Below are 17,081 nucleotides of genomic sequence, written 5' to 3'. Positions count from 1 at the left end.
CCCGTGCACCTCATTGCCATCATACGCATATATTTTCGCTCTTGTGTATGATTTTGGCTGTCCATTTAGCTAGTTATAACGGCGCGTATGCATAAAACCGCGCTATTTTTCTTCCCCTGCGCTTTCTGTAAAGGTATGCCGCCTCAGAAAGTACGACGATTGCGTTTCGCTGTTCAATATCTTCTTCCCTTCCAGCACCTTGTAAATCATTTTCCTGACTACCGACTGCAGGGTGACAAACCGAACTTCTTTCTGGTTATCATATGCCTGCCATTTCCTTTTGTTCAAGGCTACAATAACTTCATATCAACCAACAAGCTGGACGTCTCATCTACATCTCCTCGGCCCCCTTATAACACATGCAATCTTATTGAACAGTACGTGTCATATCGTTGAAGCCAAACACCTGTACGGTTTATATATATATATATATATATATATATATATATATATATATATATATATAGACACACACACGCACACACACACACACACGCACACACACACACACACACACACGCACGCGCACGCGCGCGCGCGCGCACGCACGCACGCACGCACGCACGCACACACACACACACACACACACACACACACACACACACACACACACACACACGCACACGCACACACGCACACACGCACACACACAGGGTGTCCAAACTATCACGCACCAAACTTTAAAAATATGCAAACCCCACATAGCTGGAAAAAACCAAGGTAATGTTATGTGCCGTCGCTTGGAGATATAATTAGTCTGAATTAATCAACATCTCGTATATTATGATTCGAGTTAAACGTGTCAATGACAAAATTGTAGAGAAACGCTGAAAGCTCCCGATACAGCTTTCTGTAGCTCACTTCGTGCTACATGAAAGTTTTTTTCCGAGCGTCAGCGAAGCCTGCGAATAGACCCTAGATTGCCGCGCGACTGACCGCTCGAGGCACTTTGCGTGTATTCGCAGGCTTCTTTCACCCTCGGAAAAAAACTTTCATGTAGCACGTACTGAGCAACAGAATGCTGTATCGGGAGTTGTCCATGTCTCTACAATTTTCGCATTGACACTTTTAATTGGATTATAGTGTTTTAGAAGTTGATTAGTTAATTCAGATCTAATTATGTAATTAGGTGGAGTGCAGAAAATAATCTCAGTATCTCCTAGCGACGGCAAACAACATTATCTTGTTTCTGTACAGCCACATTGCATTTGCATATCTTTATATCTTGGTGCATGATAGTTGGGGCACCCTGTATAACCTGGTATAACCAACCAACTCAATTTCACAAGTAGTGCGAGGCTTCTATCGTACACGGGCATAAAGCCCCCTCGGTGACACGGCATACGCTGCGGACAGAAAATAATGTTGCTGCGGACTGGCGTACGTTAATGACAATTTTAGATTTTCAGCGTCCGACGTAGGTTATCGTCGTCTTACATCCGCCACGTTACAAATTTTGCTGAGATAACAAAAATTGAATGACTATTACCCAAGTTCAATGCCTATATATCTGCACATGACGGAAACATCACATTCGTAGTAATGCACATGTCACAGAACATTTCATCGCTGATAAATTACAATTTCGCAAAAATTGGGTTCATTGCATGAGTATCACGCAGCCCTGCCATATATATAGGCCTTGCCGCCTGTAGAATGTGCATTTCCTGGCTTATCGTCTAAACGTGACAAACACATGCCGTTACTTCGTGAAACTTAACAGGCTCCTGTCTGAAAACAATAGACCGTTCGGAATAGGCACTGAGGTCAATTTGCTTAAGATTTACCACGAAGGAAAGGCTCATTAATATGCGGATAGCGATTTGGTGGCGCCAAATATATACTGTGGGGAAATGAATTCTTGTCAGGTTCGACAAAACACGAATCACGGCTGAGGAGTAGAAGGTAAAAATACAATGCTTCGTGGCACTCGCCGCCCCTCTGTTTCACAGAGGACACTCGTAATATCCATCTACAGTCGCCGTTCTTCGTCGTCTAGTTGGTCTAGTGGTCTTAGTAACCACTTTGGTAACCTTATTGAGACATATAGTAAAGAAGAGCATCGCGCAACGCAATTGAAGACAAATTTGTCGGCCCAGCACGTGATAGCACGTCAAAATGAGCAGTTGGTTTTAGTGTTCTTGCTCTTTAAGCAGATCCGCAGTAGGGCAGCTGCATAAGCGTGCACTGAATAAAAACTATTGGCATAGCTACTGGCCACCAAACGTCTCCGCAAAACTTGATTCTTGCTCCGTGATCTCGACTAACGAGGTCACGTGCTGGGCCACTACTGAGCAAATGTGTGGGCTTCACGGAGGGTTTGCTTGCCCATAGAGTTTCCTACAAAATTACTAGAGGGAACTCTGGCGCTAGTGTCTACGTGAGCTACAATGGGAGTGGTTGTCCCAGCATGGGAATTATGGGAAGTACATGGATTTGCCTAAACTTCGTCTTTTTGGCTTCAAACGGCTTTGTGACTTAGTAAACTCGTCATTTTCAACAGTTTATTGCGTAATAAATAATTAAATAAACATCATTAAAATTGTCCGACTGCAGGATTCGAACACAGGGACTCTAGTACAGAAGCCTGATATTGAAACCATTAAGCCACGGATGCATGTATCGACAAGCGAATGAAACGCACTTATGAATTTATCGCGGGCATGCCAGTGCTTTGAGACGCTTGGTGCGTTTCGATTTGGGCACATAAACAAGCTCAATCATTGCAATTAATAGCAATTGTACGCGTTCCCCGGCGTCTTCTACACTTCGAAGAATATAGATTGCGCTGAAATATACGACAATAAGATTTATATAGCGTAATATACAAAGCCACAAGAACGTCTGAATCCACAAGCACGAAGATCAGACAAATCCATGTACTTCCCATCATTCCCATGGTAGGACAACGACTGCAGCGCCAGAGTTCCCTCTAGTAATTTTGTAGGAAACTCTATGTGCTTGCCAAGGCGGGCTGCATGACGTCAAGCTCCCTCCTAACTTTTTTGTTCTCCATGGGTAACGCGACCCTACATGACCCGGCTGCTTTCCGCGTTGTTTATTGTGTGCTGGCGATCATTGCTTGCTCATTTAGTGTGCTTTCTCAGCTTAGCGTGTACTAAAAGAAAGCGATGACCGATACTTCCGCTAAAAAGCGGCGCAAGGTATACTTAGACAGGGATAGCTACTTCGATGTGCCGGACTCTACTTTGCAGAGGCATGAAAAGGCGCACGCCGTGGCTATGGCCGCCGCATCGGCAACCCTACGAGCACAATCTACGAGCGTCGGCCCCGGTGCGCAGTCCCAATGCGCGACAGAGGCTTCGTCTAACACATCGCAAGGTGGGTCGAATGACGGGGACGACAGTGACATTTATTCGGACCGCAACGGTAGCGACAGCTTCAGACGTGATAGTGGTGAACCCGACAGCGATGAAGAATCCGACGATGTGAACAGCGCAAGAAGTGCAAGTGACACTTGCCAAAGTGCGGACAGCTTTGACGGTAGTGACGAATACGATGCCAACAGTTTCTCTGATGATAGCACGTTGCCGTCTTGGTTTGCGCAGTACGGCGGCGAAAGATTGCCCAACTCAAATGTAACGAAGGCGGCCGCAATAGCAGCAGTAATGTCGTTTGCGGTTTCTCATGGGTTGACGTGGACAGCACTTGGCGACCTAGCGAAGCTGATAAACTTTATCGTGGGTACAAATGCATTGCCTCAGAGCAAATTCGCTTTTCGGAAGCTCTGGGCAACGGACATGCATGATGTTGTGCAGCATCACTTTTATTGTGAGCCATGCAAACGCGTCATGACAACGCATGGCAATTCCGCTGAGTGCAGCAGCTGTCACAGTGTGAGAACTACCCAGTCATTGAAAAAGGAAGGTAGCTTTTTCTTCATTCTTAACCTAGCAACGCAACTCAGCCATATGATCGAACGGACCAAAGAGGAACTGCATGAAAGCCTTGAAGCACTTAAACAGCCGTCATCAACAATCACTGATATTACGAAACGCCACTGCTACAGCAAACTGAGGGAAGAACAGAACCTTTGCCCTGATGATTTGACACTGACAATAAATACTGATGGGAGCCCTGTATGGAAATCTTCGAAGACGTCAGTGTGGCCCCTGCAATTTATTGTTAATGAACTGCCACCACACTTGCGATTGAAGCACCCGGTTCTTGCTGGGCTGTGGTTCGGTAGAAAACATCCAGAAATGCAACTGTTCCTTCAGCAGTTTGTGAATGAAGTGAACAGCACAGGGGTAGTGAAGTGGGCTCACAAAGGCGACATTCATGTGTCAAAGCCTTATGTTTTGTGCGTCTCCGTTGATGCACCTGCAAGGGCATCAGTGCAGAACATGGTCACTTTCAATGGATATTTTGGTTGCACATGGTGCCTGAGTCCAGGAGAGCACCGGGAAGGTAAGGAAAATATATTTTTATTAGTCTCCAAAAATTCCCTTATGATGCATATTTTCTTAAAATTCAAAGCTAGGTTTTTCTTGCTGTATATAATGCATGGTGTATGTTATATACACATATATACAGATTGTAAATTATTAATATTTCATATACATATGCACAATGTATGGTATAACGTAAACATGCTAACACAGGCTCTAGATGTAAGCAACAAAATTTTAGCTTGTTATTTTCACTAATGTTATTGTCGCACTCTTTTATGTGTATAGGGAGCATGCGCTACACATTGGTGTCACCGATTGAACAGAGAACTTCAGACCGTGTCAAGAGTGAGATGCATCTGGCAAGCAGGATTAAAGACACCATCAATGGCTTAAAGGGACCGTCGGCCTTGATGAACCTGAAAGGTAAGTAAGCAGCATTTATGCCATAATGCTTTTCCCAATGGCAGTAGTTATTACCCGAGTCACATGAACACAAAGACCGTTGAGTCGGAGGTAATTGAAAGTGTCGAACTTCAAGGAGTTGTGTTACTGCAACGCAGCACTTCTCAACGGCTATTGAGCGTTTCATTGTCATGTCATGAACGAGTGCCACGTTGGTTGCCACACTAAAGTTGCACAGAAAGCAAGAAAAAAAAGTTTACCATTTGCAGCACTATCAGCACATACATAAGTTATTTTTAATTAGGCGCTTGCAATTTTCGCTCAGCTTTCGGATAATGTTTTCATAGCAGGTATTTCCTTTTGATGTTGATTCTAAAATGCTACTATGATGGCACGACTGCCATTGCAAGGCCTTGGAGATATTGAGGATGTTCCAATAAACTGTGTTGGCTCGTTGTCTATCAAATCTGCCCGTGTAGCAGCACCCAAATTGCCTTTATGACCTAAGACTGTCGGTTCAAGAGCCTTAAAAGTGCATATGGATACTAATATAGATTCCTGGCTTCACAGCTTTGCTGCTTCTATGCCTGTACGCAGTGTAAATAACACACTGCTGTACACGTGTCCATAGCATAAACCACATGCTTTAGTGACGATCTTCAATGAAGAAATGTATGATTTCACACAAACTGATAAATTTTGTCTGCAAACAATTCATGTTGGTAGCAGACATCACATCTTGTGTGATGTCTGAGTCAATATTTATGTATAACTTGATTTCGCCAATTCACTTTCTATGTAGCAATATTATGGGCTTTGTATTGGGTTTTCTCAGCTGCATGGCAGAAGACCTGTGTGCACAGAATATGTATTTGTTAAAAGGTGTTCGCAAGGGTCTTCTTATGACACCAGTTCTGAGGAAAGCAGACTCAGAAGTCGACGTTTAAACTAGTCCGACATGCACAGGGCAAAATTAAGCCACAGACAACACGAGTGCTGTACTTTACAATTGAAGTTAAAAGGAAGCCCTCCACCCCTGGTTTACAGCAATGCATGCCCAAAAACAACCGCAATCACTAAAATTTGGATGGTACAAGCTGATAAAACACAAGCTAAGTGTGACATGAAAAAAGGACGAGATATCTAAACTTGGAAAGAACCACGAACATGGCCCAAAAATCTTTTTCTTTTTTCGAACAAGAAAGGCTGTCACCAGCTGAGCAAAAACAATTCCTTCTCAATTATTGACACCGATAGCATACTAACAGTTGTGTCGGGCCCCTGCCTACTGATCTGCGCTGCCCCAATTTCATCACACGAACATTCTACATCACACCAAAGAATTCGTCTCCACTGCACAATTTTATCATGCAAACGTACACCATGCCAACAAAAGGAGGCAACACGAGGTCTTTGAGTGGCCCCTTTTCGTGAGGAAGCAAATGAAAAGGAAATGTGTAACCAAAATATGCATGTTCTATCTTGTATGTCACAGCAAAGTTGTCTACTTGATCAGATGGGCATATATAAAAGGCTATCTTAACGAGCATTCAAATTTCTTAAAGCGATAGATTGCCAATGATAATAGCAAGTGCAAGTGTCATCCTGAAGATGTATTCTTGGACGATAACTTTCAGCGATTCTATCCCTTTATGTGATAGAATCAGACGTAGTATCAGCCGTCGTACATGGCAAGTTTGATGACTTGAGCAGTTTTACTCAACCAGCCAAACAGTGTATACTCTGGAATAGCTCCGGAAATGACCGTCCAATGATATGTCCTCAGATTTTGACTGGTTCCTTGACTGTACAAAAATATTGTGAGCAGAGCGCCTGGAAAATATTTGATGCATTTTGGTACACAAAAAGGCTTCATTGTAGAGCACAAAATCTTGGTCTCACAAACACAATCTGAAAAGGTGACTGCCTTCTTTTGTATGATAAGATATTACAGATAAGAAACAGTGCGTTAGCTTTGACGTTCACATTGCGAGCTGATGCAGAAAGAAAAAAAGGGCAAATGTAGGCATAGAATGGTAATGGAGACTCCTGTGTGACTACTCGCCGAGGGGCAATAAACCAAACATTAAGATTTGGGGTGACTGCAGTCTTTATTTCAAGAAACATGAATGATACACAGCTTGCACAAAAGGTGGCTGCCAGTCTGTTCTGATTTTGATGAGACAGCTTCCTTCAAGCCTGGGAGAAATGGCCAGAGCAGGCATTAAGGTGTTATGTTCGGAACAAAACTAGCGGAGCCCTGTCAGTTTAAGCTGAGGACATGGTGCCCATTGACATCACTATCCAACCTGGGAGAGTGCCTAGCCACGTGACCATGCGTTGAAGTTCATAGTAAGCATGATAGTAAAATTTCGTGTTTATGTATGCTGACGCAAAATTCTGTTTGTTCAGGTCTGGACCTTGTGAACGGATACAGCGTTGAATATATGCACTGCGTACTACAAGGTGTTGCAAAGCAGCTGACGGAAACAATTCTATCAAGTTCGAACTCTGATCAGCGTTTCTATTCTGGTAAAGTAACCCTTTCCATTCCCATTTACTTTGTATTGTATGGCTTACAAGGTGAACCTACAAGATGCTTGACTTGTACAATACGGTGGATTCACACAGCAGACAAAATCAATTGGAATTGTCTGAAAATGCATCATGGGACTTTGCATCATCAATTTGATACTTCTGCATCTAGTTCACAATTGGCATAAATACTTAGGTGTGTTTTCACTGGACAATTTTCATCATCATCATTTAATTACCCTTAAGGGATGGTAACCATGGGTCACAAAGATAAAACACATTAATACAGATTGCAAGAACTGGTAAACACAGTAAACACGTGAAAATGAAAAAGCCCATAAAAGGACTTACTACTGGGGTTGTGGACAAAACTGGTGTAGTAATAACAGTTTAAATTCTACAGAACTTGTTTCACTGACGATAGTGTCAGGAAGTACATTCCAATCCGATATGGCAGTCGGCAGAAATGATTTATTGAAAGCATTAGTTGAACCATGAATGCGTTGAACACTGTGACAATTAAGCAGACGTGGTACATAATACTGCCCTAGTCTTGGCTACAAGCATTTCTTTGACATTCAAAAAGGTGCATTGCTGTCTTCATTGCCTTTGCATGCGTCTGTTGATATGCATACCTGAAAACTCTCCCTATTTGCCGAGGAGACTCCTGAATTCCGAGCAATCCCCCTGATTCTACGGGCACGCGTATAAATCTCCCAAAAAAATTGTTCCCAACCTCACTGCAAAAGAAAAAATGCAGCATGCAGCGCAGCCACAACGCAATTACAATGATATGCAAGGTAGCTAGCCAACATTATATTTAAATACAAGCCGTTTGTGTGTAGGCAGTGTAGGCTTAACTACTGTAACATTCCGAGCAAGCGCCACCCCCCCCCCCCAGCAAGTCGAAATCACTGGCAAAGTAGGGGGGCGCGCTATCCTGGAACGGCGCCGAAATTCAGTATGGCGGCAACATTTTCTCGCAAGAAAAAAAAAAGCACAGTGCACATGCATTTAACATTTTGTTTACTTCTTGGAACATGAACTTCATTTGAGCAAAAGATTCATGATTGCTATGTAAATCACTTTCAAAACCATCGAAAGACTCCTCCGAGTCAGTCGCAAAAAAAAGTTCACAGCATTCCGCTTCAAGTCCACCCTAGTCTTCTGGCGCCACGGCTCCAACATCTGCCAGTCCGCCATGCAGGTCGCCGTCCTCCGAGCCATCGAGTGCGTTAGTAACGCTGCATTCCTTGAAGGAGCGTGCCACAGTCTCCTCGGGTACAGCAGCCCACACTTCGGCAACAATATCGAGAGCATGCTGGCGCGACGGCTTCTTCAGGTTTCCTTTGGCCGACCTGTCTTCTTCATGCATATATTCTTCCCACAAACGCCGTAGGGTGGACTTGAAAGGCTTGTTCCAGTAGACGTCAGCTGGCTGCAGGATGCTTGTGCACCCAGCAGGCACATAAAGCACATCGGTATTGGGCTCCTCGAAAGCATTCTTGGCAGCTTACGTTTTATCGATGGGCGCCTGGTCCAGTACCAGTAAACGCCACATGTCGTCGTCGTTTGGGCCCCAGATCCTTGACAGCCACTCCTGCATCTCTTCCGATGTCACCCAGCCCTTCAGCGTTTCATAGTCAGCGTTTCGATAGAACGAACTTAGTGACATCGTGCGATTCCTCACCCCATTGAAAAAAAAAATTCTCACCTGGTATGCAAAGGCTCGCGAAGACCCTGGATGGAATTTTCCCAGTTCCTTGAAAATAACGAATCCTGGGAGCTTGTGGCCGGTGGCACGTTCGGCTAGGCGAACCGTGAAGCCTCTTCGGGTACATCCAGTGTTTGCGATCTGTATGGTGCTTTCGCCGACCATGTTGTTTGTCCTGTTGGCTGGATTGTCTATTCGGACCATCATCTGGTGCATATTGGCGATGTTGTACAACGTGTAGTCGTTGCACCATCGCAGGGAGTTTGCGGCAGACGGAAAGGCACTTGCTGCCTCCGAAAACTCTTCGGGTGTCTTCTGGCTCTCGTTCGTAGAACGCCGCATTGACATGCCGAACTGCTGCTTCCATCAACTTATGTAATGGCTGAAAGCTACAAAATTTCCTAACTGCATGTTGTTGGCTATTCTCACAGCCTCTTCAGAGAGAAGCCGTTACTAACGGCACGTCCTGCCGTTCTTTCCCGCTCGGAAGAACTCAAAGAGTGCATCGTCCACGCATTCACTGAAAACTGGGGCGCCGTTACTCAGCTTTCTTCGAAGTTTTGCTCTCCCGTAATTTTGCTGAAGCAATTTCTCGAAATTACTGTCCCATTCCCGTATCCATTTGCGGTCGAGCTCAAAATGTCGGAATGTTTGGTGCACGTTTCTTCTGTTTTCTCTATGCCATTGTACGACCTCAACTTTTTTCGCCCCTGTGTACAAATGCATCGGCATCGTGAACTTCACAACGCGAAAACAAGGCGACAAATGGTGCATGCGAACGAGCATGCAAATGGCTTGAAAGGAAGGATTGGATTGAATTAGCTTCTTGGACTTGATAGGTCAGACCAGTGTTTCTAAGGCGCGGCGCATGATAAGGGCGCGGGCGGGTGGAGGGGGCGCTTTCCCGGAACGGTGCGGAGATATGAAATTGACAGTAAAGTTAGGGGGGGAGGGCCTTGCATGGTTGGGGGCGCTTGTTCGGAATTTTACGGTGGTCTAACTGGATTCACTTCATATCAAGGAATGCATTGAGGATTGCGCATGTGGCAATGGTGGAATATGTGTTGCATTTAGTCGCGTTTTCTAAAGTCAGTGTTGCCGCTGTAAATGAGTGTTATGTGAAGACACAGAAGAAAATATTGCAGGGAAGCATATCAAGAGGGGAAAGGCTCGACTGTTGCAAAACATGGCCAGTGCTCCTTAATGTGCATGCACATATGCACTGTTTTTAGTCAGTATGAGTGCTGAAACTTCTAATAACTGTACTGCCAGTCATTCAGGCGAGTCTGTGACGTTACTGTAGCCCTAGAAAAAATTTGACTTCATTACTCTTGTTGTCGTCGTTACTCCCCCCTCACACACACATTTCCCCTAGGTGAATCTCTCGAATTTTGAGGTCCATAGGTTGGCAGGTATGAATATGCGTGCAGTGTTTATGAGCCATACCATTAGCAGCACAGCCCACTCAAGCTATGGTGTAGATGAGCTTTCATTTCACAGTAATTTATTCCTAATTAAGTCACTTTCCAAGGACTTTTGCACTTGTCCGGATTCACACTTACCAAAAGTGGCAATTGTTAGTGTCATAACATGTGTGCGACGCTACCTTGTGAAATATCCAATGAACCTGGGCTGCCGTATTTGTTTGTACTTGCAACTCTTTTGGAAAACTGAAATGAATAAAGCAACTTAAAAGGTCATCATTGCAATCGCTTAGTTTCGGGGGTGTAGCCAGGGGGTGGCACACTGCCAATGCCCCTGGTTAATACGGGGCCTGATCCTTGATCAAGTTGGGGCCCTCCCTCCCTGTCCTTCCCATAAAAAAAATTCTGGCTACACCACTGCTTAGCTTCATTTAACATCCACACTAGCACTGCTGCAAACAATTACTTTTCTTTTATAGTCTTTCATCTATGTTTTCCAGCAATTCACTTTCAACCCAAGAAACAAATATATATATATATATATATATATATATAACATACAAAATATCTCTTAACTGAGCCCTAGCTAGTTTTAATGTTTTAATATGTCCTTAGAATCAAATATTAGACCTCCTTATGACAGTTTTTGGGCATGTAATGCTGTTTATTTTGATCTGTTTTGAGCACTTCTTGACCCACATTTGTTGTGACACTGATGAAATTAACTTTCATGGTGCCTTTTATAGGTGCACCATCAGCACTTTCCCGAATAGATCTGCGGCTGCTGTCCATCAAGCCACCTCACTGCATCACACGACTGCCACGGTCAATTCAAGAGAGAAGCCATTGGAAGGCATCTGAATGGAGGCACTGGCTCCTTTTCTATGCTTTGCCTTGCCTTAATGAGATTCTTCCTCAAGAGTACTGGAGGCACCTCTCCAAGCTTTGCGAGGCTATATATATGCTGCTTCAAGAGGAACTTACCAGTTTCGAAATTGACAAAGCCGGTAAGGTCCAAAAGCAAGTGCCAGTGCATGCATACAAGCCAAGTTGGAACTCAAAAGCCGATATGTGAGAACATCTTGTAGGGGCAGTGAAAGACGACAAAGACAGAAGGCAGGAAGAACAGGACAGTGCTGAACTCGCAACTTTATTAGAAAGTCTACACATGCTTAAGTACAACCTGTACCCATGTGCTCTCCCATCGATGGCATCATTATCAGTGCACAGGCAAACAGAAAAACCCTGTAATCTAATGCTAGACCATGAGGCGGTTTAAAAATGCAAATTCACTCTCATGAAAATTTAATGAATGCATGCTTACACAATGTGAGCCTTTTTTCCCGATATGGTAGGCCTCAATAGTCTTCGTCATAGTCTGATTGCTATGTGCGGAAAGAGTCATGGTGTTTTCATAGATTCAAGCCATATATCTATACTCAGAAAATAATTTCACAGCAGTAGACCTGGAGCCTGCTAAAGTTAAAGAATGTGCACTGTCGCTGCTCCAGTCACAACCTTGGGCAGCTAGCTTCATCAGTATAAAAAGGGAAAAGGCTTAACTTGGATATTTTCTTCGCTGCAAAGACTCACAAACTTGACATTCCATTTCAAATATAGTCGCAGGAAGGGATATGTGGCAGCCGATTGTGTAGGCCTATTTACAAAGGCATTTGCAATCATTAGTGATCAGAGACCCTTTTGTGGTCTCATTAGCTATGATCTCGTTAGCTTCATCATTCAGTCTAATCCTGGTGATTGCAACATTCTTAGCATCAATGTTCAAGACTTATACTATAACATACCACATGATGATTTAATGGTAAGTGTTGAGCTGTGTATCACCGAGGACAACAATGAGCTCAAGTTTTCTAGCGGCAGTGGTAACTCGAGATTCTGTCTTTTTACTTAGCTTCAACTTTTCTTAAATAGAAAGAAAGTTTAAACCAACAAAAATCTGGCATTTGCATTGGCTCCAAAGTTGCCCCGGTGCTAACATTTTCCTAGGCAGGGTTGATAAAAATAAAAATTACCCTAGATGACCAAACGATCAAAGTGCTAAGATATGTTGATGATTTTCTGGTCTTTGTGAAAAATTCTAATTTCCAACAAACTGTTGATAACGTAGCTCCAAGTGTTCCAGAAATGTGGCTCAGGGTTAGAATTCACACATGAATTGCCAGCTAAGAACTAGCTGCAATCTTTATATAGGAGGCTTAAACTAACTGATAAGCATGTGTGCTGAATGTATTGCCCGAAGTCAGAAAAACCGATTTTAAATTTTAACTCTGCACATTCAAAGATGGTAAAAAATTCCATTGCATTTTCGGTCCTACTTTCCGCACTTTTGCAATCTTTCCACCAGAGTTCTGAGAGTTCTTTAAAACTACCTGAGCGTTTGATAGCAGCAGTTTTCAGTAGCACTCCACCCGCGTGACCGTGCAGAAGCTTGTTAAGGTGTAAAATTAGGAGCGTCCACAAAAATGATTAATTCAGAGCCTTCCAAAAAAAGTAGAAAAAGTAATTGGAATTCCACATATACAAAAACTATCGTACAGCCTCACGAATGTAGCGGGAAGGTTTGATGCAAAGGTTCTTTTTTCTGCTGCTAACAAGATGAGAAAAATTTGCAGTAAGATTGATAGGTAGTTGGCACAGACTGCCTCCACTGTTGCTAGGAAAGGCTGCACTGTTAGCACATGTCCCCACCTGGACACTGTGAATGGAATGCACAATGTTCATTACCAGCTTCTGTTTTCCGGCGGCCACGTCTATATCGGCCAAACAAATTGATGCCTGAACATTAGAATGTCCGAACATAGGCGCTCGCTAGCGGGTGATGCCTACTCACATGTCGCGCGGCATTGCTCTGAGTATGGGTGTGCTCCAATCTGTGAACCACCACACTTGTTTCCACACATAGCAATAAGACTATGAGGGAGAATATTGAGGCCTACCATATCAGGAAAAAAAGATTGCGTTGTGTTATCATGCCTTCATTAAATTTGCATGACAGTGAATTTGCATTTTTAAACCGCTTCATAGTATAGCATTAGATTAGAGGGTCTTTCTGTTCGCCTATGCACTGGTAATGGCGCCATCGATGGGAGAGCATGTGGATATGTGTATGCTCTCTAATAAAATTCGTTGCGAGTTCAGCGCTGTCTTGTGTGTTTCCTGCCGTCTGTGTTTGTCATCTTGTGCTGCCCATTCAAGAAGTTCAAACAGTACCAACTTGCCCAAGTGTCGATTCTTCTACGGCCTATGTGAGCTTATGGTACTGCCTGCAGGTACTCCATGCTGTACATAGACTATCAACCTACTTCTTGTACTGCTATGAGCTAACCTGCTAACTTTTTTAGCTCTTTTATGACCAAAACCATGTGCATCATAATCACTCCTTTATTCAGAGTTAGCATAGTGAACATATACACGCGTCTGATGTGAGAAACCTTACACATAATAAATACACATTAAAATTTAATTATATGGCATGCATAATGCCGGAGAATTCTTTTTCTGCAAGGTGGCAAAGAAATCGAAAGGTCCCTAATGCAGCCAGTGGCCTTCTTTGATGTAAGGTGCACCTTTACAAGTTCCCTGAATTGTCATAGTTCCACTGTTTGTTAGCATCTTGATTTCTCAGGAGTGTGACTGTGAGCTGCCAGACCAGGAGCGTGTTTTGTAAATGTGTACCCCCATTATTCCTGATCAACAGAATGTACTCCCATGCACAAACTCAGTGGCCAGGATATTTAGGATATTCTCAGCAACTGTAATGAAACTAAGCAGAGGAAGCCTGCTGAACCTAATCTGTTAACTCGGTAACTAAAACTGCCTTGCATTATAGATGGCACAGCCTTAGCAGCATGGACTCCATATGTATAGTTATATTGGAGTGTATCTATCATATGGTAGCATGGTAGCAGCCCTCTCTGAGCCCTTGTTTGATAACACAAACGAACATGTTCTCAGGGTACCTCTAGGTTGCTGTCCAATGACTGCAATAGTTATTGTTGAAATAGCTCACCTTCATATCAAAGTTAGTTGTGTGTTTAAAAATGATTGGAATTATTTTTTTTGTTTGTATGTCAGAGTAAGTTCTGTTAATACATACGTAAGAACTTTGTAAGACCTTGTCTGTGTCAGCACAAAGGTTGAGAACTTGCACTGCCTGCGCATGATAAGAAATGAACTGCAAAATAGTGTAAAACTGGGCGATTTGGTTTAGCTTCATGGTAAAAGCAGCACACCATTAACGGATACACAAGGCAGAGAAATGCACAGGACAGTTTCTAGTTCAGCGCGTTGTGCAGTGTATGTCTCTGTCCTGTGTTGCTGTTATTTTTTGGCTGCTTTTACCATGATAAGATAGTATGACGCAAGATAGAAGCCATGCAAGAACTGGTGCAACCAATGCCACTGTAAAAACATTTTTGTTAAAGGTGGTAACAGTCAACTCAAGGTTCTAAAGAGCTCATATCATTGACAGACATACCAGCTGAATGCTGTAACAGAACTGCTTCATTCTTGGCCATGCAATCCTTGACTGTGGTACAAAGTAAGCATGAAAATTAAATTTAAATTAAAGTAAAAAAATGAACTTCAATAATATAAATGAATTGAAATTAAAGAAAGCATCAACGTCACCCAACAAAATACATTGAATATGGTAGCCATCCGTAAGAACCTGATCAAGTCACTAGATATATTGCAAAAGGATCTACCTTTCGGGTGCTGTTTCTGGAAGAATAAACTAGCAAGGTGTTACCAAGAATTATTTTCACTAACTGTGGCAGAAAAAAGCAATCCTTTGTACATCTTGATTGTGAAGGCAATGTTTAAAGCAAAGCTTTTCTAAACTTCCATATATTTAGCAAGCCTAACCAGCTCAAGCCAGTTGCAATCACCCCTGCTTTGCTCCTGACAGTAGCATTTGTCCCTGCTGCAGTGAAGTTTTCTGGAATAGCAGGGGGAGGGATATTGTAGGCACCAAAACACCATGAAACCACTATCCTTAATAGCTTATGGAATAGCCGCACATTGCTCCTGAAGCAGTGCACAGTAGTCATAGTGTCTGTGTATCGTAAAAGTTTATTATGAGCACTCTACACCTACTTTTTAATGTGCTTGTATGCGCTCCACAGCCAACTCTGACTAGAGCACTCATTTTGTCTATTGTGCCCATATTTGTTGTTTCACTTATTCATTTTTATTTAGAGACTATGCACCAGCTAGCCCAGTATTGTAGAGCAAGTTCCTGTTAAAGGTTCAAAGTTCTTGTTGATTGCCATAAAGTGCTCCTACTTCAAATTATAACCCAACTTTATATGAAAATAAAAGCCATGGTTAGATGTGGTGAGACATCTGAGACTACGTTTCAAAATTTGTGAAGGCGCTGTATTCCTTCTAATTATCACTGTGTTCTGTGCACAAGCCCTGTATGCCTGTTTCTACATTGGGCAGTGTGACAGTACTTGTGTAAGCCTTTATGCATTGTTTAACCAAAAGTGTGAAAAAAAAGAGAAAAAAATTGGGTCATTGAATACTATTTTACTTTTCAGAGTCTCTTCTGAGGAACTTCGTGTCGAGGTGCGAGGCATTATATGGTGTGACATTCATGACGTATAATGTCCATGCACTCCTCCACCTTGGAAACTGCACCCGCTCCCTTGGGCCCCTTTGGGCACATTCTGCCTTCGTGTTTGAAGGGGGAAATGGATACATCGTGCGGCAGATTTCTGCAGCAAAGGGCCTTCCAGACCAAATTATAGAGCGAATCATCATGTTTCAGCAGCTACAGTGTGTACTTCAAAGCCCACTTCTACTTTCTGAAGAAAAAAGGTTGTGCAATGGTTTCCTCGGATATGCACCGGTAAAAAACTTTTTCCGTGTTGATGGCCTATCGCTCTTGGGCATAGGTAAAAACACAGTGCTAAGTGCTGAAGAGCAAGATGCAGTGTATTATCGGTGTGAAGTGGCTGTGTCCTCTGCTGTGGAATATGAGCGGTTTGTACAAAATAAGCAAGTTTTCCACAGCACTAGATTCAGAAGACCATCAAAATCGGATACAACCTTTGTGCGGACAGAGGCTGGGTGCTATGCACGAATTGAGAAGATAGTTGTGCTTGAAGAGACAGGCCGCTGCGTTGTCATCTGCAGACCTGTGATCATAGCAGACATTCGTGCCATTCCTCCTCACATAAAGGAGTGCTTCCTTTCATGTGATGGAACACGCAGTGCGTTCTTCCCTGAAGAAATTGTTGACAGCTGTTTGTGCATAGACTTTGTGCAAGAAGATAAGATGTTCATTTGTGACCTCCCAAACAAGATCGAAAGGGATTAAGGGGACACTAAAGAGAAATGTGAATTAAGCTGTGTTAGTAAATAACCATTCCTCATTACCTAACTGAAGTGTCTAAAGCTACGGCAAAATGACAGATCCATAAGGTGCACGCTCTTAATGCAACTGCGTTCCGCAAAGCTCCTCACTGCTTATCATGTATACCACCCCTTTATCACATATGCGAGGTAAAATCCTGCACAAATAAGAGCAAGCAGTATGTACTGTAGTGAACTTCGATGCCAATC

At 43.2% G+C, this 17,081-nt stretch overlaps 1 protein-coding gene across 1 annotated transcript; it reads left to right on the top strand.

Moving 5' to 3' along the window:
- The first annotated feature begins 3,932 nt into the window (after positions 1-3,932).
- Positions 3,933-16,843, top strand: LOC142558270 (uncharacterized). Its single transcript, XM_075670424.1, has 5 exons — positions 3,933-4,431; positions 4,701-4,838; positions 7,230-7,349; positions 11,237-11,497; positions 16,055-16,843. The coding sequence occupies exons 1-5, from the start codon at positions 3,933-3,935 to the stop codon at positions 16,834-16,836; spliced, it is 1,800 nt and encodes a 599-aa protein (XP_075526539.1). The 3' UTR covers positions 16,837-16,843.
- Positions 16,844-17,081: the final 238 nt, after the last annotated feature.

Source organism: Dermacentor variabilis, chromosome 9, assembly GCF_050947875.1.
Source record: "Dermacentor variabilis isolate Ectoservices chromosome 9, ASM5094787v1, whole genome shotgun sequence".
NCBI classification, from domain to species: Eukaryota; Metazoa; Arthropoda; class Arachnida; order Ixodida; family Ixodidae; genus Dermacentor; species Dermacentor variabilis.
This window is presented reverse-complemented; position numbering and strand designations above follow the sequence as displayed.